General features: G+C 43.1%; 1 protein-coding gene across 1 annotated transcript in view; it reads right to left on the reverse strand.

The window, feature by feature from the left end:
• RORA (RAR related orphan receptor A) overlaps nt 1-19,617 on the reverse strand; it is a 94,774-nt gene extending 75,157 nt beyond the window's left edge. The window contains exon 1 of the mRNA XM_036303561.1: nt 19,391-19,617. Coding sequence (XP_036159454.1) covers nt 19,391-19,421 — 31 coding nt within the window. The 5' untranslated portion in view covers nt 19,422-19,617. The remainder of the gene's footprint in view (nt 1-19,390) is intronic.
• Between the last annotated feature and the right edge of the window lie 1,572 nt (nt 19,618-21,189).

A 21,189-nucleotide genomic window follows, 5' to 3' on the forward strand; every position in this document is an offset into this window, starting at 1 on the left:
TGAAAGATCCCCAACCCTGATTGGGTCAGCATAGCAAGGAGGTTAGAAACAGCCTTGGAGACAGAAAGGCCTGGCCTGCCATGGCAGATGCGTGCTGGCTCTGAGATCCCGACAGGTTGTGCTGCCACCCTGAGACTCAGCTTCCTGCTCTGTAAAAACGGGGATGAAAGGCTCCCAGGAGTGTTAATAAACGTGGGAGTCCATTTCACAGTGTTTGGCACAGAGGAAACACTTTAGAAATGACAGGCTTCCAACATGTATCACTACTGACAGTGGCAGGGCTTGGATCTTGCAGAATTAGAAGCCTCTTACATCATGTGATGAGAAACATCAAAAAGTGCCCCTTCCATCAGCCCCCATCTGTCCAGATCACACAAGTCATGTCTTTGAGCACCGGCCAATGCTCCTGTAAAATCGCCAATGTGCACCAGCCGAGATAAGACTGGATGAAGTCATTACCCTGACTTCAAACTCATGTACCTGATGTGTACCACTCCCCACGGGAACACGATGATGATGAGATTAATCACACCTACTCAGTGACTACTATGTGCGAAATACCTGTTACAGGCGAGACATCGTAGGAAGTGCCTTTTCTGTGTTACATCCTACTTTCCAAAACCCCTCAATATTATTATGACTTTCATTTTACAACTGGAAAAAAACGAGGATGGAGAGGTTACGTGACTTGCCCAAGATCCTTCAGCTAGAACGTAGCATTTCTAGACTTAAACCTTATAGTTGGAAAAATTTCCAAACCCATACATGCTCTTACACCTAGGTCAAATTTCTCAGTCTCCTTCCTATTCATTTCTCTCAGGTCACCTGGAAGAACGAGAAGAAACGGGACACCAGATGAAACCCTGAGTTAGGGGAGAAGGAAGAGGAAGCGGTCTGGGCAGGTGTGCTGCTCCATCTTTACGTGGTAGGGGGGCAACTCTGCCCTCGGCCGCTAACCTAGGAACTCTGAGAATACTGCGGAAGGAGATGATGGACTTTGAAATCACAGCCTGTTTGCCTGAGGCCATCCGTACCCAGGGCCAGAACCTGTAGAGAGAGCTAAAAAGTACACAGAGAGCATGAAGTCTTAGAACTTCCTATTCCTAGTATAATATCACCACAGCCTCTGATCCATTTTCTCCCCCTACCTTCCTTACAGGTCATTCCAAAGCCAACGTGAGAGAAACAAACAAATAGGAAAAGGAAAGCATGAGACTGTGACCAGGCCTCCATGATACAGTTACCGTTCTATACACACACGTGGAGTATACAAAGCCTTTAGGTTCCCTTCTGCAAGGTCGTAGATTCAATTTTATGTTTGTGAAGTGGCAGTAAAAGGCATTGAGAATAAACAAAATGTGTGTTAAACGACAGTGAAAAATTCCAAAGCCGTGAGTCTAGAGAATACTTTCAGTACCGGGAGTGCATTGTTTACCAAAAAAGTAGAATAGTAAGCTTTATATTGAAGTGCAACATACACTCAGAAACAGGCCCAAGTAATAACTGTAAGCCTGATGGATTTTCAGAGCGAACAATCTCAGATCAAGGGGAAAAAAAGCCTTTCAGTTTTTTAGTAGTTTTTTATACCTGGGTCCAAACTACAGAATCATGCAAAACTTGATGCATAAAATGTATTATTTTAAGTACAGTTAGCAGAAACATGCTAGGAAGTTAATAAAACACAGTGCCTGAAAAGATCCACTTGACTTCACAGGGGATCACTATCCTGGAAATTTGAAGGAAGTTTTTTGTTTTGTTTTTGACCATGAATAGGCACATAGTTATTTCTCTAACCCTTTTCACAAAGGTTAGCACTTCACCTTCCCAACAGCCTTTCTGAGGAGAGAGGATGCTATCTATCTTTGTTTCCTTCCTCTCCACTCCCATCCTTCCCCACATTGTCATCCTGAGTTGTTCTGAAACTAGGCCATCTCACTCCCCCTCGCTCTCCTGATTTTGGGCAGATCCAAGAGGAAATGAGGTGCTTTCTCTCAGGGCCAGGCTAGCTGGCTAGCTGTCTACACAGTGAGTGTGTTTCAGCGGGCACCTTTAACTGACTAGTAACACCACCCTGGAGGGGGCTGTCCGGATGCTCTTACACTGATCGGACTTCAGGGGCACCGGCTCCTCTCTTAGTCACAAGAGCCAGGAGCGGCCTTGGAAATATAGAATGTGCCAAAACGCATTTGCTCCCACTCAACTGACAGCCGACTGATAGGAAACCAAATGAAACCAAGACCTGCGTGCCACTGATTTGATAATAACCAAGAGGCGATGGCCCTGCTACAAAGGGGAATGTAAATGTCTATACGGTAGATGCCAACAAAGCGATTATAAAATTAAGAACAAGTGTTTGAGCATTGTTTTCTAACTATACATTATTTTTCACAAGAAATTTCAGGGAAGGTTGGACTTTCATACATTGAATTAGTATAATGGAACTGCTTCTGAGAAGGCCACTGAAGTTATTGGAAGGTACTCTCGGTGCAGACAGATATCTGGGCAGAACTCTTCCCTCTGGGGAAAGCGTCTGAGGGCGTGTGAATGACGGGCCTCGGGTGGAGAAGGTCCCATCACTTGCACGATGGCAGGGCCTGGAGGGCTGTCTGTCACTACACACAGTGATAAAAGCCCCCCAAGAGCCCGCAGTAGCGGCCAATAGCTTGCATCTACCAGGAGCTGGGTCAGCTCTGGAAGTTGTACTAACAGTACAACATAGTTTTTCTCAGGACAAATCCAAACTGAAAAGACAAACAGCAATAATTTGAACCACTATTTTTGCTAATGTAGGTTGCAGATGATTAAAGTTACACCGTAAAGCCTCTGTAAACCACCATTTTATGCCAAATCTCTGTGCATTAAAAAAAAGAAAAAGAAAAGAAAAGCAACAAAAACTCTGAACACATAACATCAGCGATGGTTCTGTCTCCCAGGGCTGTTAACAGTGAAGACCTCATAAAGAAAATGGGGATTAGGAAATTTGGTCTTGAATTCATGTTTGAAAGTGATTTGTTTAGTATATAATTCATGGCTTATTTGATAAATCCATCTAACTGAAAGCCCCTTCTATTGCTACCTTGTGCTCTGTCACAAAATCTTCCATGTCTCATAGAGTAAATTGTAGAGCAATGATTCTCAAATGTTCTGATGTCCGGATACTTTTATGCTAATATAAGCCCTAAGGAACTTTTATTTATATGGGTTCTATATCAATAATTAGATATAGATCTGTGAAATAAAACTGAGAACATTCAAAAATATTTATATAGAATTAATTTTAAAATAATAGCAATAACTCATTACATATTAACATAAATTACTTTTATGAAAAATAAATATATTTCTGATAAAGAATAAAGACAATGGCATTATTTTACATTTTTACAAATCTCTTGAATAGAGAGATGAATTCTCACATATACTTCTGCATTCAATCGCTATGAGGGTTTTTTCGGTTGAAGGTTATAAAGAAAATCTGGCCTCAGACAGAGATGTAGCTGGAAAGGGAGGAACATTTCAATAGTCTTTTCAGATAGTTTTGGATACTCTTGTTTGATACTTCACCAAAATTCAACAAGTTAAACAAGATTCTTAAAGGTTAGCTGGAATGTAAAATCTGAAACTGAATCAGTAACTTTTTGTACTCTGTAACATTCAAGCATGTTGGTATATTCTGTATCTTGAATGAATCTTTTACCCATATTTTTAATGTATTTTTTATTTATTTCAGAGAGGAAGGGAGAGGGAGAGAGAGATAGAAATGTCAATGATGAGAGAGAATCACTGATTGGCTGCCTCCTGCACGCCCCACACTGGGGATCAAGCCTGCAACCTGAGCATGACTGGGAATCGAACCGTGACTTTCAGGTTCATAGGTCAATGCCCAACCACTGAGCCATGCCAGATAGGCTACTTGCATTTTTATAATAGCACGCACTGGTCACTTGGAAGCCATTAGTTCACTGAGTTATGTCGCTCTCCCAGATGGTCACATATGTTGTTAACGAATGTGATTATATCAAGTAATCACATTTATTAATATCACCACAAACATCATCAGAAAAGTCTTTAAGTGCTGGGAAGCTGTAAAGTTCATGGAGTTGGATACAAGTGCTTCAAAAATTCCAATATCTGCCTGCAAGCCGGAATTTATTGGCAATAAATACTGCCAACTATTTTTCTTGAAATGACAGGCTCCCTTGGTTCATTTTTGAGAAAATGTATGACAGATATACCTAAGTCTGAATAACCGCAGTCAGCCGTTCTAGTAAGTAAAATGGCACTCCATTCAAAAAGCAGCTAGTTCAGCTCTTCGCTCATACAATGGTCCAAGCACTGTTCCCTGGAGACAGACATCCTACTCCGGAGCTGAAGTGCTTTCTGTGCCTTATGAGTACTTCCCATTTTGTCATAAAGAATATTAAAAAGACTTGTACTCAAGGGTCAAAATTTAATCAACTTAATAATTTTTACTGCTTCATCCAGGACATTCTCCAATGAACCTGGCGATGTTTTGTGAACAGCAAGTCCACAGTAATAAGGAACACAAACCACTACCAGTACAAGTTGGTGTCGCTGCCTTGATTCCGGAGGTGAAGGAATTTCACCCACCAATGCTTCAGGCACTATTAATGCAAATGGTCAGCACAGTAAAAAAAAAAAAAAAAAAGGCAAATAATATCTTAGTGTTGTTATGCAAATAATTTTTATCTTTTGGAACCCCAGAAGGGGCCTTGGGGAACCCCCAGGGGTGCCCAGATCAAGGCTGAGGACCACTGCTGCAGGGGGCAGTGACAGTATAAATCCACTCTCTAATCTGCTCCATGCTCAAGTCCTTGTGGAGTTCACGTAAAGAAGATTTACAAGGTTTAGTTCTGTCTCCACCCTCCTGCCCTCCCAGCTTAAAAAAAAAAAAAAAAAAATTCCATTGTGGCAATGCAACATAAATTGTGTGTACAGAACAAAGAAATTGCAGTACTCTTGACTTCATCAGCATTTTTCTCCCTAACAAAGAAAGCTACTCTAACAAGCTATTGGGGAAACTATCATACATTATAGGAAATACTACATGCTTAGTTCCCTGTCTACTCCATCTAAATCCCAATCCTCCTCAAACCTTTCACTTCGGGGGTATTTTGAATGAGTTCTTAGTAGTGTCCTCAGAAATAATTGGGTGCCCTAATTCAGCCACATGCAAATTAATGCTCCCCTAAAGAGGCCTTATTATAATTTCCAACCCTTGATGTCTACATAATCCCCTATAGTTCTTTAACTTCTTGCTTTCTAACTTCTGTTTACCGATGCACTACTTTTGTCAGCTCAGTATAGCATCAATTAGTAACACAGTTGTGTTTATGAGGTCTCCCTAGAGCCTTGAGAAAGCTGCTTTGTATTTATTAATGACTACACAGAGCACTACTATTTTTCAATAGCATTTAAAAATGAGTAAATTACTCAAGATGAACTATAAAAGAACTTCAAATTTCAAAGGCAAGCAAAACAAAAAAGCACATCATTTCAAACCACTCAAAATACTTGCATGGTTAATTTTATTTCCAATTTAATATCAAGAGAAGGGAGGAAAAAGTCAAATCCTGTTTGACTTTTCTTCCTGTTCTACTCTTGGCATTTTGGAGGACAGGCCATTTGATTTTGAGAACTGAGGCACAGAGCTGGTGATTAATTACGAGCCAGTTTAACAGGTCTAAATTTCCTTATCACACACACCTGCTAAGTAATGTACACCTGAATCAGCAAACATCCACCCACAAGGTTAAGGAATTAAAAAACAAGCAAGCATGAGGGAAAGAGAGAAGAGTAAGCCCACAAACTTAGAACCAGTATTCTATTCTCAAGCATAATTCAAAGCCACCAACTTGAACTTGAAATATATCCAAGACGTGCTCTCTTATTTTGTGGATAATTCCCTGTACTACATTTAGGTGAAGTTAGCGCTGCCCACACTGGTACAGAATTCGCTACTCAAGGGAACCAGAGAGACCCGTCTCTCCTGCGATGACTCTCTCCTAAGCAAACTTAACGCGATGGGGAGCAGTTACAGCACTGGTTTGCCCGCTTTTATATTCGTGGTCATTTATGAAATGAAGACGCTGATCTGCAAAAATCACTTTGCATTCAATGAAAGGAGCTCTGGGAGCTCCCCCTGAGCATCTGGCTATGAGGCAGAAATATACCTCAGTGCACTTCCTTTGTCTTGCGCTCCCTCTTTGATGTGCAAGTCACTGGTGGAGTAAGCTGTGATCGCTTTGATGTTGAACTTCTAGATTTTATTGTTACTAGCATGCCTACAAGGGGAGCTGTCAGTCATTTCTCACATCTGAACAACGATGTTTCTTTACGGTACCTCTTTTACGAGCATCAATCCTTAAATACATGTTTTCACATTCCTGCTGATTACCACACTATCTTTGTTGGGGGAGGGCTGTGCTCAAATATACGACAGCACCCACGTTTTCTGTAAACACCCCGAGGCGTCATCAGATGGCTGGCAACCAGCCTTCTTCGAGGAGAGAAGCCTGAGTGCAAAACATATTTCTAGCAAATGAAAACATTCTAAAAACGCTTAAGCCAACTTAACAGTCAGAAGGAGTAGTTTCGTCAATATTTCCCCAAAGCAGCCATTGCAATCACATAGAAACTTCCACGCCGCTTTGAAAGGGATTCAGAATGAAACAGCAGCAGGGGGCTTAGAAAGCCTGCCAGAACTTTTGAGACATCTTCACTCCTCTTTAAACAACTTTGTTTCTCTGCAAGGGTGGAAACAGAACACTTCTGTTCTAGGCCTTTTCGCTTGTGATGAAAACATTGCTTTTGAAATAGATTTCCGCCAAACCGATTGTTTTGTTAAACAGTATCACTTTCAGAAGGTGCTTGCTATTATGGATGCAACTTAAGTTAGAGGAAGATGGTTGTTCACAATTTTATGTCTGAGGTAAACATGTGGATGTGCGGACAACGTGTGTACAGTTTCTTAAATACGTATGTGCAAAATGGGCTCCTCTTTAGAAATCTCCACTGAAAAGGACAAGGCTCTAATTTCTTTTACCAGCTCCCATCAGATTCACTTTTCAAACTACTTTATCCCTTCTGGGGCTGCTGAATATTATCAAAACCCACTGGGAGATTCTGCACAAAAAGGAAATAACGCTAAGGTGCTTACATCACGCCATGCTGGTGTATAATGAACTGTTATCTTTCTGAATAAATGTTTCAATGAAACCCAAGTTCTTAGAGATACGGGTCTCAATGGAGGAAGCACAATGATATTTTTCATGATAGAGCTTAGTGTTGTAATTTTCTTTTTAGAAGATGGCAACACAGGAGACGCTGTTTCTGCTTGCTAGTAAACGCCAAACAATATGTATTAGGAAAGCCTCAATTTCTCTAGGTTTCTGGCCTGGAATATTCCGTAAGGGATAAAATTACTGTGGTGTGCCATTGTTAAGACTATTCCAGGTTCTCCATTTTTAAACAACCTCCCTTCCCCCAACCGCCTGGGTTTTCAGTCAACCATCAAAAATGGAAAAAAAGGCTTTGGGCTAGAATTTGATAAATAAGGTATGACTGTAATTTACAAGAACTAAGTCTGGGCATATTGGTTATTAATATTAATGAAATCTTGCTTGTTCTTTAATTTATTTAAATAGTTGGCAAAAAGAAATAATCTCTTTTTACGTTACATTTTCACCTCCAAAAGGAACTGATTAGTTGACTGAAGCACCTATAGGAACTGGGGGTTGCGACAGGGCAGAAGGAAACCAGAGCCTTTCCAGTCTTGAACAAGAGACTAGAGCCTTTTTCTCTTCTACCAGAAACATTTTCATAGAATAAAGGAACTGGGAAAGTGTTTGATGGCTATCATACCCAACCTTCTAATTTGACAAGTGGGGAAATTGAACAATTGAGGTAACCTGACAATGACTGGATAGCAGACCTTGGAGAAGAACCCATACCTTTCCCACCCTACACGAGGGGGTTTCCACCATCCAATGACGTTTCCCTGCATCAGGGACTGTGACTCGTGTGTAAAGTGAGAGTGTTGGACTTTAGGGGTTTTCAGCCAGAATCACCTGGGGAGCTTTAAAAAATTACCAGTACTTGAGCCCTATCTCAGACCAATAAAATCAGAGCCTCTAGGACAGTGGTTCTCAACCTTGGCTGCACATTAGAATCACCTGGGAATCTTTTTAAAATCCTGATTTCTGGGCCTCATCCTCCGGAAATTGTTTCTTTGTTACTAATGCTGTGGCCCCACCCAATAACATAGAAACAGAATTTCCGGAGGATGAGGCCCAGAAATCAGGGTTTTAAAAAAATTCCCAGGTGATTCTAATGTGCAGCCAAGGTTGAGAACCACTGCTCTAGGAGCGCAGCCTGGTCTTACATATTTTTTAAAACTTCTCTAGACAGTCTAATGTGAGACAAGGTTGAGAACTAAGAGACCAGATGACTGAGTTCCCATCTGGGACTATTGCCTAACATTCACCACTGGCTGGAAAAAATCTTGGATTCTGTTCTCCGATGTCCATCCATGAGGCCATAAACATTTCTAAGGCATTATACTGTTTTTATGTTGGCCTAGCTGTTGTCACTATCTGTATTTATCTAGTTCAGTAATTTTTAAAAATATTTTTATTGATTTCAGAGAGAAAGGGAGAGGGAGAGATAGAAACCTCAATGATGAGAGAGAATCACTGATGAGCTGCTTCCTGCACACCCCCAACTGGGGCTCAAGCCTGTAACCCAGGCATGTGCCCTTGAAAGGAATCGAACCTGGGACCCTTCAGTCCACAGGCCGAGGCTCTACCCAATGAGCCAAACCGGCTAGGACAGCAATTTTTTTTTTTTAAATTATTGATTGATTTTAGAGAGACAGGAAGAGAGAGACTTTGATGTGTTGTTCCACCTATTTATGCATTCATTTTTTGATTCTTTTATGTGCCCTAACTGGGGATTGAACCCGCAACCTTGGCATATCAGGATAATACTCTAACCCAGTGGTTCTCAACCTTCCTAATGCTGTGACCCTTTAATACAGTTCCTCATGTTGTGGTGACCCCCAACCATAAAATTATTTTTGTTGCTACTTCATAACTGTAATTTTGCTACTGTTATGAATCATAATGTAAATATCTGATATGCAGGATGTATTTTCATTGTTACAAATTGAACATAATTAAAGTATAGTGATTAATCACAAAAACAATATGTAATTATATATGTGTTTTCCAATGGTCTTAGGCGACCCCTGTGAAAGAGTCGTTCGACCCCCAAAGGGGTCGCGACCCACAGGTTGAGAACCGCTGCCTTAGATTGTGAAAAAATAAGACAATAGCCAACACAACAATAGGCATTAGATGTGAATGAATCAAAATAATAACTATTTTTTGTCAGATTGGCAAAAATTATATTTTTGGTGTGCCACAGGATTTTCATTTAATTAGTAATTAGTTTAGGTAAGCCATAAGTCATGAGATGAAAAAGTTTGAAAATCGCTGATCTAGTTCATTTATGCGTGTACTTAGGTATACTGTCTCCCTCCTCCACCAGAATTTACACTCACAGACACCAGAGACTAAGGCCGCTGCCTTCTCTGCTGCCCTGCCCGGCAGCATCACATTTGCCAGGATAATGGGACATCGCACAACACTTTCCAAAGAAAGAGGCACCTGGAGTTGCCATGTGGAAGCTGCCCTCCTCCACAACAAAAGCTGCTCTACTTTTCCTCTCTCACTGGACTAGAAGCTAAGCTGCAGGAAGGCTGCGCTGTATCTGTCTCGTTCAGACTTCGCCACCGTCAGTGCCTAGATGCGGGCAGATGCACGCCATGTGCTCAGGGCCTGGGAAACGCCATCTTGTAAGTAAGAAGCACGGACAGCTTGCAGGGCACTGAAACCTTTACTTTGATGATGAAAAAAAAAGCAACATAAAAAAGACATCACTGTTTCCACTGGAGTCAGGCCTTGACGCCAGCACGATCCCCAGCCTACCCCCACTTAGTGATCACAGTGGTAGCAAAACCCAGCTCAGAGCTCACAGAGGGCTGTGAGGCCCGAGCTCCTGGCAGGACTTATGCAGAAAAGGAATAGTGTTTGCACAGTGCCACAGACACCTCCAGCACCAAGGTGACCTCAGGTCCGCTCCTGTTTGGACCATTTGGAGTAACAGTTTTTTTTTTTGTTGTTTTGTTTGTTTATTTGTTTTTTGGGGCAGAAATTATACTCTTTGTAGAGTGTTCTTTCTTTAAAAAAATATTTTAAATTGTTTTTTTAGAGAGAGAGAGGAAGGCAGAGGGAAAGAGAGGGAGAAACATTGATGTGAGAGTGAAACATGCATTGGCTGCCTTCTGCATGTCCCCACTGGGGATTGAGCCGAAATCCCAAGCAGAAACTGAACCTGCAACCTTTTGGTGCACTAGACAACACCCAACCAACTGAGCCACAGCGGACAGATTTAAAGTCTGCCCATTTCCTCCTACTAGCTGGTTGATAGCAAGACAAAAAAAATAGCCAGAAGAATATCTCAAGTATGTTAATAATAACATCCAAATAATGGCAGAAATGGTTCCCAATGGACACCTCTTTCACTCTGAAGATTTAAGTGGGCTAGAGGGAAGCTTATGCTCCCCCTAATATTATTACCTTTCCAAGCTCCACTTGGACGAGGAGAGGGTGAGGGCAGAGGAGTGGTTCCCTAACCTGCTGATCTTCAGCCACCAGAGGAGCTTTTACAAATTCAAATTCCCTGGCCTCACCTGGACCAGCGGCCCATGGTAAGCAGGGGCCCTGCAAGTGATGGAGAACAGGCATTTATTTTTTAAATGCTCCCTAGTTGACTGTGAAGATCAATGATATTTGGAAACCACTGAACAGCTGGAGGACTCAGTGCCCATCCAGCTCTGACAGGCAAGGACAAGATTTCACAGAGGGAGCCCTGAGGACCACCCAACACTGAGACGCTTTTCAAATCCACGGCCTCCTGGGTCAGGAAGACCAGAGGACAGAAGAGACAGAAGCATCTGGCTCTCTCTGGGTGGGGCTCAGGAACCTGCCTTTGGAACTCTTGGGTTATGGGTTCTACTATAGTAAAGTTTCAGAACCACTGCTTTAGGCAGGATTTTAGAGCCTACCTAGGACTTATTTGGAAGGAAATCATGTTCACACATGAGTATAAGCATTGGCTTTATCCAATTACGTTAACATTTCATTGCCTGTAACAAGCTCTCTGTTGTTTTAAATGGCATGTGGCTCATAGAAACTGCAAACCTATAAGCCCAATAGTCTTAAGGCAGCCTTCTCTGGTTAAGCATGGCTGCCAATTTCTCAGTGTATTTTTTAAATGCTGATTCATGGTTTAAGAGACATGACTAGGAGGAAGTTGTCTCGATCCTATTATAAAACCTTGCAAGTGGCACCTGAATAACCTAGCATGCAGTAGGCGCTTAATAAATATTTGCTCAAACTTATTTTATTATTTATGTCCAGAAGATGCGACATGAGATAAACAAATAAAAGAAAAAAGGAGAAAAAAAAAACCCCTGACAACTGAAAAATGAAAATAACATAACAGTCTGTGAACAAGAGACAATTTCTCACGTGGTAAAAGAATCACACTTCTGGGTGGCGCAGCTGGGAAAACAGTTTGCTTCAAGAACTGACCTGAAACCTAACCACAAATCCTCACTTCTGAACACGACCTTATTTCTATGAGGGAAAGGCTTGAACAGCAGGTTTTCCTCACGCTCCCCCTGCCCTTACTTGTTTTTCACGTAAAGAGGCAATTTTACTTTCCAGTGGGAGCAGTGGGCCCTGTCAGCCTTTGCGATCCCGGTGACCGCCCGTCATTATCATTACCCTGGCTGTTCTCGCTCAACTCCGAAGCCTCGCCTACTCAAGCAGTGCAAACGCCACGGAGACCTGCTAGCTCATGCCTCTGGGTAGCATCAGGACAAACGGTGCTGAAGGAAATAGGAAGACCAGTACTTATTTCTTTGATTCCAATACAGAAATCAGATTGTTTTGTGACTGTTTCACATCATCAAAATTCCACAATTCATTTGTATTACCCATTTCTCCTAAAAATTACACAAATAGATGCATATCACTACTTTGTGCAGTGTTTTAAAGCATAAACCATGAAACGTCCTAAAAACCTCTGAAATATCGATGTTATATCTTTGGCAAGTTGTATATATTTACATGAACCAAATGATTTAATTGTAAGTTTTCAGAACCCAAGGGATTAATAGTTTTGCACCCAAGTTTAAAATTGTTTTATTGCCAAAAATAGCTACAGCAGTTTACTTTGGAGCTTTTTGGAAGAAAAATGCTTTTGGTTTAAAAAGGGGAAATGCTGGATTTCTCTGATCAAAATGACAGTTTAAATACACACACACATATTTGAGTCCTGGCTGGTATTGCTCAATGATTAGAGTGTCAACCTGAAGACTCATGGGTTGCAAGTTTGGTCAAGGGCACGTACCTGGGTTTCGGGTTCACTCCCCAGCCCGGTTGGGGTGCATGCAGGAGGCAATCAATTGATGTGTCTCTCTCACATCAATGTTTCTCTTTCTCCCACTCCTGCCCTCCCTTCCACTCTCTATAAAAAAAAAAATCAATGGAAAAATATCCTCGGGTGAGCATTAAAACAAACAAACAAATAAAAACCCCCTTCACCAAAAAATAAAAACATATTTAGGGGTAGTGGAATAGAACTAAAGTTGAAACTCTAAAAAATCAAAAAGGATTACCATAAAGGTCAAAATAATTATTTACTTAAAAACCAAATCTCACTTAAAATTTTAAATTTAATATAGAGCCAAATTTCTTATAAAAAATTTCCTTCCTTCCTTCCTTCCTTCCTTCCTTCCTTCCTTCCTTCCTTCCTTCCTTCCAAGCAAACTTTTAAAATCCATGATCTCCACCTCTGGCACATTTCTAATAATCATGTAAAACAATGAATTACTCTTTTGAATTTGATGTACAATTCCCCAGAACAACTGAGAAAATAATCTCAACCTTTGACCTCTCCACTAGCCTGATGGGAAATTCATTGGCACCATTATTATGGCTTTTAGCTTTCCATGAGTAAGCAACCACTAGAGGGCAGACTTATCTCAGATCTGACCACTTTGGAGAAAAACATCTCGTAAGTACTTCCAATGTTCCTTTAATTATTTTTTTTTGCAATATCTTTTATTTTCCTGGATACTTAATAATCAACTTCAGTTATCTGGAAGCATTCCTAAATAGGTCCAAGGTTCACTTTCACAACTCACAAGATCACAAAGGCTGAGATGGTCTAAGATACAGCCTAGCTTCTGTTCAACATTTTAAAACAAAGTTTTAAAACTTTTACTCTTTACTCCATGGTGCGTTAAGTGCTGAGTCAATCATACCACAACTAGTACTTGGGTTCCACTTTTGGCACAAAAATTTCGAGAGGTTCTAGACAAACTGAAGTGTGTTTGAGAAAAAAACTGACAAAGATTATGGGAAGGCTGAACGTGAACAAAGTGGAGTGTAGAGGAACAGCAAAGATTAAGAATTAGAGTGTGTGTGTGTGATACTTAGTCTTCAAATTACTGAAAGTTGTTCATATGAGAGATGGATAAAATCTGTTCTAAACAGTCCCAAAAGAAAAAAAAATCAGAATTAAAAGGAGAGATTTATGGTTGATATAAGAATTTTCTATTTTAAGATGGAATAAATTACTTGTAACAACAGTGAGTTTCCCATCATAGGAGATGTTCTGGCATAACCAGATAATCAGTTGGCAGAAATCCTGTGGAGAGAAACCAAATGCCAATCGGACATGTATCGGAATGACTTTTAAGCTTTCTTCTTTCCCCGAAACTCTACAAAATAATGCTTATTTGCTTTCAGGCAAACATACCTCAAACCAGTTGCCAGAGAGGTAAACACCCATCAAGTGAGACATGAGCTTTTGCAGATCTATCTATTTGGAAACTTTTATTCCTCATGTGATTTTCTAAAAGACAACAGATTTCTCGAGTATGTCCACAACCATGCCCCTTAGCTGTCACGGAAACAACCAGACTCTCAAGCTCAAGGACTCCGGAGATTTCTACCACATAAAGGCACATTAACATTAGAAGGTGCATTTTCTAATGCGCCTACCTGTAAAGACAGTGGGACATACAGATAAATCTCTAGCTCATTTCATCACAATGAAGATAGGCTACACAGGTTCGCTGCACTTCATGGCATTCTGTATTTTTAAGGAAAAGTACAGAAATGCCTACATTTCACCCAGATCCTCTTATAAGAAGCGGACTTAATGAAAATCATGGATGAAGAGAGCTAATGATAAGCAAATAAGAATAGCCCCATTTGTACCAAATTGATTTTATTAAATAGTAATTTAAGGATATTAGGCTCAGCAAAGCATTACATAATTGAATCTATTTTTTCCCCTCATAAATGCCAGAGTTATAATTTCCACTAACTAGAGACAAAGTTATATCCAGGACATGTTCACAGCTTCCTCCAGGGGAGGCAGCATGAAGGCAGTAGAAATTAGGGCTCCAGTCCTCACTTCACCGAGTCTCAGCTGGGAGAGCCGGGCGACGGCACATAGCCCCAGTGAGCCTCAGTTTCTTCAACTAAAAAGCGAGACAGTATCAATGACTTTCCAAGGAGGAGTAGATGCGATAAGAATGTTTGTAAAGCGTAAAGTGCAGAACAGAGATAGATTGACACCACCCCTCAATTTATGTATGAAACGCCTAGTAAACTTCAGAGACAATGAAATCTAAAGCAAAATATGAAATCACTGGCACACGTACGGAATGGGTTGGGCCTTACTTTTTATACAGGAAGCAAAGATTTACATTACCTCCTTATAAGCTGCTGAGGCTAGCAAGTGTCAAATCCAGAAATAAAAAGGTTTTCATTGTTTTCTTGCATTTGGCCCACTGGCTAACTCATGGTATTATCTGTCTATATAGACCTCTATCTCTGGACATAGAACACTCTGACAATGTACAGAAAAACCATGTTCCTGCACGTCAGATACCAAAAGCTCTTGACTACGAATTTCTAAGTCCAGAACTCAAAGGCTGGTGTGGAAGGCAGGTACTGTCTGTGGAGGAGCTGGAGGGGCGAGAGAGAACTTGTAAATCATTCTCAAAGGGGTCGCTATGTGGTCTTTGAGATAGTATCAAATGTCAGTTCACACCTTTGGGTGGGTGTCTCCCAATCATTTTTTACTCAGAGAAACATAAGCACTATGTAATGCTCACTCTGAGCATCTACTTATGGTTTTTAAAGTCACTAAATGTGAAGTAGATTGGTTAAGGCAACCCGATTTCTTATTAATAAACACTGTGAATATTTACAATGCATACATAAAACATTTCTGTAACAAAGTATTCTTAGAAGATTCGTTCCATACAATGGCTTTTATTGATCGTTAAAATAATTTGAGAGAATTTTAAGAAAGCTGAACTCCAACTCTACTTCTGCAGATCTATCTTTCTATCGATCTATCTATCTATCTCTACCTACCTACCTACCTACCTACCTACCTATCCATCCATTCAGTCGCTCTTTCTCCCAGTAAATGGTTATTTGTAACCATTGTTTTCTTAGGTGGCCCAGAGCACATTACAAAGTGACTGGGTGCTATTGCAAGTGCTTTGCAATTATCTACTTGCCGGTCACATCTATTATATTGTGGCTCACTAGGTTGGGAGGGAAAGATGGGAGAAAAAGGAGTCTAGTGAGAACTATCATTATATTTATTAACATATTTATTAAGTCCTTAAAAACCCTAAAGTTTTAAATCTCTCTCACACACACATATTTAAAAGACTATTTCTATTTAGAGATTGTATGATTTTATAACTGGGCAGCATTGAAGAAGTTCAATGGTTCTCATCAAATAGAAGGCAAAATTGCTTACTTGAATATGATGTTGCTTTGCATTTTAAGTATTGCGATTGAAATACATAAAATCAAGAGGCTGCTTGTCAAAATGGTGCTTTTAAAAATTCTCTACTTCACAGCGATTCCAAGCTCCCCCACCTCCCCTGGAAAAATGGATTCAGAGATCCTCTTTGTCTTTAAAAGAACTGACCGCTCCTTGCCTGATAAGCACTCTGCTCAGTGAAGCAGCCATTTGGGTTTCCTCTTTTCAAGACCGGGCCATCACCCTCTCCCAATCCTACCCATCAAAGATCACAATAATGGGACAAAAATCCTAGCTACGGGATCATTGATATAGTGCTTAAAAGCAAATCAGAGATAAAATCCAAAACTCATTTTGTAAAAAGAAAAGCCAAATTATTCAAAACTACAAAATCAAATTTATTAAGAGGTGGAAATACTGCCAATCACCCACATATATGGTATTTTCAAAGTAGCAAGGCGCCTTATATTTTTGTGCACGAATTGTATTGGGGAAGAATCTGTTATGGGACAGAAATTCCCTTTAAGCCTCCCCTTCACTCTCCACACTCCATTTACATGAACACAGGCTGAGCACTCACAAGAAGCAAAGGTGAACATAATCTGCTGAAACTGATGAAGCACTTGCATTTCCTTTCAGCGCTGGGCTGCCGCCTGACATTTGGCCAATGCACTTTTATGATGAGCAGACCAAGTGCTCCTCCGATTCTAAATGTTATCGCTGGCTCTCTCCATTTGCCCAAGAAGCAATCCAAATGGTATTGGAATTGTGTTGTTAATTAAACAAAAACAAAACTGAAGGATGAGACTAGAGTTGCTCAAATGAAGATTTATTACTTCTAAGGATGAAACCACTTTAAGCCTAAACTTATTTGACAACTAACACAGAGGAAGGATTTTCTTCTTTGGTGAGTTCAAAAGGCCTGATTTAATGATGTTTAAAAAACAACAGTAAATCAGCCAACAAAGAGAATGTGCGTCTTTTATGGTGGCTTGTTCTCTACTCCGCGGTCCACATGCATACACACACCAAAAAGCTATATTGTAAAGAGTTTCTGTTTCATGAAAACTCCAATTGTACAAACTCTAACGTATGGAACCAATTTAACTGTTAATACTGAGAGGCAGTGGGGAAGTATTTAATATGATTCTGGGTCATTTCCCCCACCCCCTTAAATCTGATATGGAAACATTTACAGCATTCCTCATTTTCCCACAACTATTTTTCTTTAGTTTAAATTTGTACCAAAGCAAGACAATCCTATCAAAACACAGGGTGTTATGATATTGGGGACAAAATATCCTAATTATCTAGATGCATTATAATTCTACGTCTCTCTCTTTCAGGCTTATTGAAAAACTGCATTGCCAGGACTCCCGAACTGCTTTTCTCAAAGCACAATACTACGAATCCATTATCTTATGGCAGCCAGAGGTCACTCCAAGACAAATGTGGGGATGATGATGGTGGTGTAATCCTCATGATTATATTAGTGAGGGACAGGATGGGAGTTCACTTTGTTCTAGAACTATAAAAGCAAAACAGCCTATATACTGGGAAATGTCAAAATTAAAATATTAAAACATACTGTATTGTTTGTTTACTGTTCATTAGAGGAAATGGTCTTAGCTTCTCCCCCGCCCTTGTCCCAATCAACGCAAATTAAACTAAATAAAATGCATTAGGGTTGACACTGGCACCTCCCAAATAGCAAAATGTCTTTTATAACTTAAAGGGGGAAAAAATGAAAGAAAATGTCTGAACTACAAAGGATATTTGACTCATTTTATTCTTACAAGTTTAATGAAATGCAGGAAACAGAATAAAAGTTTTTTTTTTGGGGGGGGGAGGGAGGAGCATAGATTTCTTTTACATAAAAGTCGGTAAGAAAAACCTTAACATTTTTTCTTTCCAAAATGATTTTAAGTGCTTAACAACGTGAATCACAGGGAGGTTTCCTCTTTCTTACTTTATCAGTTGCATATTCTAAAAGTGATTAAATCCTATTTTCCAAAAGTCACAGGAAAAAAAGATAGACATGTTGCTGTGGGCACGTTGTAGAATTTCATCTCAAGCAGCTCATCTCAGCGTCCAGTACGTTTCGGCCTGTTAATAATTAATAAAAGAGATGCCACCCAATCTCTAGTGAAGAAAGGCAAAGCTCGGTGATCCGAAAGTAAACCCAGCGCAGATATCGAACCGAACCGGGTGCCCTTCATCCTGGATTGCAACAAAACCTCCACCGAGCAAACATTTAACGAGCGGCGCCCGCACGGAAGGGGGAACCCTCAAGACAGGCTGGGTCTGCAAAAACGCTGCGCATTAGGGGAGCCCTGTCCGCGGCGAACAGATGGGGCTCTAAATCCTCGCCGCCAGCGGCCGGGTCTGCGAAGCCGCTCAGGCAGATTATCTGCCCCGAGGAACCTGCTGTTGCACGAGCCGGCAGCGCGCTGCGGGCTGAGTGTCTCCGGGGCTGTTTGCAACAGTCCTAGGAGCGTGTCCGCGTTTCTCCAGGCCGCACGGGCGACTTCCTGCACACCTCCAAACTTTGGCTTTCCCCTGACAAACTTCCTTGACTTGCTACAGCTTCTTTCCTCCTCACCTGAGAGGACCTTGAGCGAGTCCTCTCTTCAACCAGTGGCCCCTGCCATCCTGCCACCGGCCAGGCTACAGAATCCTAGTCGGGGCGAAGGCGGGTGGGGAGGTTTGGCCGCGATTAACCCGCGCCCGTCGGCCCTCCCCGCCATCTCACCTCCCGCAAACCCACAACCCAAAGTATCGAGTTGGGGTGCGCTGCGGCGGCGGGCGGCCGCCGAGGGAGCCTGGGCACGCTCCGGACGCCCGTCTCCCGCGGGCCCGGGCCCTTTGGGAAGCGGCTGCGGCAGGACGCGGCGCGGACCCGCCGCACTTCCCGGGCTGCTGGGCCGCCGGGCGGGAGGGCGCCAGGCCTGGGGCGCTGACCAGTCCCCAGGGATGACCCCGCGTCCGCGCGCGCGCACGGCCCGGCCGCAGAGCCTTCCTCTGCGTAGGCCGTAGCTGTCCCGGGTGCGGGCCTTGGGGGCCGGCCGCGGGCGCCCCCGGCTTCCTCCGAGTTCCCCAGACCTTCCCTCCCTGCCAGGAGCGCGGCGACGGCTGGCAAAGTTTCTTCAGGGAGCCCCGCCAGGTGCCGGCGGGCCCGGGCCACTGGCAGAAGCCGGACGGGGCGGAAGAAGGGGGTCCGCCCCGTGCGCCTTTGCCCCCAGCAGGAGGTGGGCAGCTCCCGCGGCCGGGCTCGGGTGCCGCCGCCGCGTTGGCCCAGGAGGCCCCGGCGGGGCTCGGGCGACCGGCCCCGGGCAGTACGTGCGCTCGGGCAGGCGCGCCCACCCCTCCCCCTGCGCGCCCGCCTCCCCGCCCCCCGGAGCAGCCAGCCCACCCGGCCCCGGCGGGGCGCCCGGCTCACCTTTCATCGCTGCGATCACAAAATACATCATTTAAGCCGCGGTGCGGAGAGCGCAGGGAGAGCGGTTGGTCCGATCCCGGAGCCCCCTCTGCCGCCGCCGCGCCGCCGCCGCCCGAGCCACAGCAGCAGCTGCCGCAGCTGCCCGCCCGCCGAGAGCCATCCCGAGCCATAAGAGGCTCCATGTGACCGGCTGACATCACGGCCGCCGCTCTGTTTACACCGCGCCCCTCGGCTTCCTCCCCGGGCGGGAGGCGGGAGGCGGGAGGCGGGAGGCTGGCGCGCCCGAGCGCCTCGCCCGCCCCGCCCCCGCGTGCAGGTGAGCGGCGGCGGCTGCTCGGCGGGCGCAATCGGGCCCGGCGCTGCCCTTCCGCGCCCCTGGCCCGCGCCCGGGACCCCGGCCTTCTCCTCGCCTTCGCGAGTGGCCGCCAGGGCTCCTCCTTGTGCGCAGAACTCGCGCCGGACCACTTTCTCCCCGAGTCCGCAGGGCAAGGGGCACGCAACCTAACGCCATTCTCTCGCTCCCTTCGCGGAGCCCCCAGGGGTGTTAATGCTCAGGCTCGTCGGCGGAAAAGAGGGGTTTGGTCGCGGGGAGCCGTCGTCAGCCTCATTACCCATTTTCCAGAGCGCCCCGGTTCCATTGGGAAGGTAGAGTCCCCTTCTGATAACATGCAGAACGAAGCCCGGGGGAGGGAACTAAGTCCCTCCAAAGTCTTTCCAGAGAGACTCAGCCTGGGCAGGGGGAACTCTTCCCCCCAGACATTGGTAATTCTCATCTCAACAATGAAGGCCCTGGTCGTCTACTCTCCCCTTCCCCCCGCCCCCCTCAACCGCTGACACCTGGAAGAAGGGCTCCTAGCGCCGGGGCAATTTGAGCCACTACTTGTACATTCCCAGGCACTTCCATATCTTGGGTTCCATCTCTGAGAATCCATCCACAAATGGAAAAGGCTCTAGTTTTCACACCCTAAAAATGGGACTCTGTAGTACTTTGGACAGGAAAAAAAAAGACCTCTAAAGGTTAACTTTGTGCGTTTTAACTTGCAACTAAGCTTAATTCCTTCCAAACTTTGACGCTTAATCCTTTTTACTGGCTTTACGGAAACGTACATCATGACGTTATTATCAGATGAATCTCTTCACCGTGAATTTCAGATGCTACATACCCAGAGTCTGCATTATTTAAAATTTCATCAGGCATGTCTGTAGTATTGTGCATAACAGAAAAATGTATCGAAATCCACGTTTTCATACCTATTATTCCTTAAATTCTGTTTTCTTTTCTGATGGTCTGTTTCCATTTACAACTTAAAATATTAGATGGCTATTTGTTGCACTCATGGCAAGTAAACAGTTAGAGACCTAGAATTTTTTTTTTTTTTAATATAACTGTGTTGTCCTTGATCCCAGGGCTGGGTGGTAATTTAAAACACGTATAAATCAGCACTGTAAAAATCATACACTGCCCACCCTACCCCCTTTTCAAGGCAAAATACACACAGGCCTCCGATTAGAAGGTCAAAAAATGCCATTTACCTTAAATCAAGTCATTGCTTTATAAAAGTTTGATTTCAGTTAAAGTCATCCTAATGCAGTTTTTCCTTTTGAAATTTTTTCCAAATAAAACCACAAAAATAAGAAAAGCAGTCATGAAAATATGAAGCCAAGACCTACCCATGTTAACTCAGCTGTCCAGCCATAGCGAAGTGGACAAGAGTTTCAAATGAATCAATCATACCCTCTGTGATGTTTATAATTATGAAATTAAATCACACCATGTTCCCATGATGCAACTGCATCTC

Source organism: Myotis myotis, unplaced genomic scaffold, assembly GCF_014108235.1.
Source record: "Myotis myotis isolate mMyoMyo1 unplaced genomic scaffold, mMyoMyo1.p scaffold_m19_p_1, whole genome shotgun sequence".
Taxonomy (NCBI): domain Eukaryota; kingdom Metazoa; phylum Chordata; class Mammalia; order Chiroptera; family Vespertilionidae; genus Myotis; species Myotis myotis.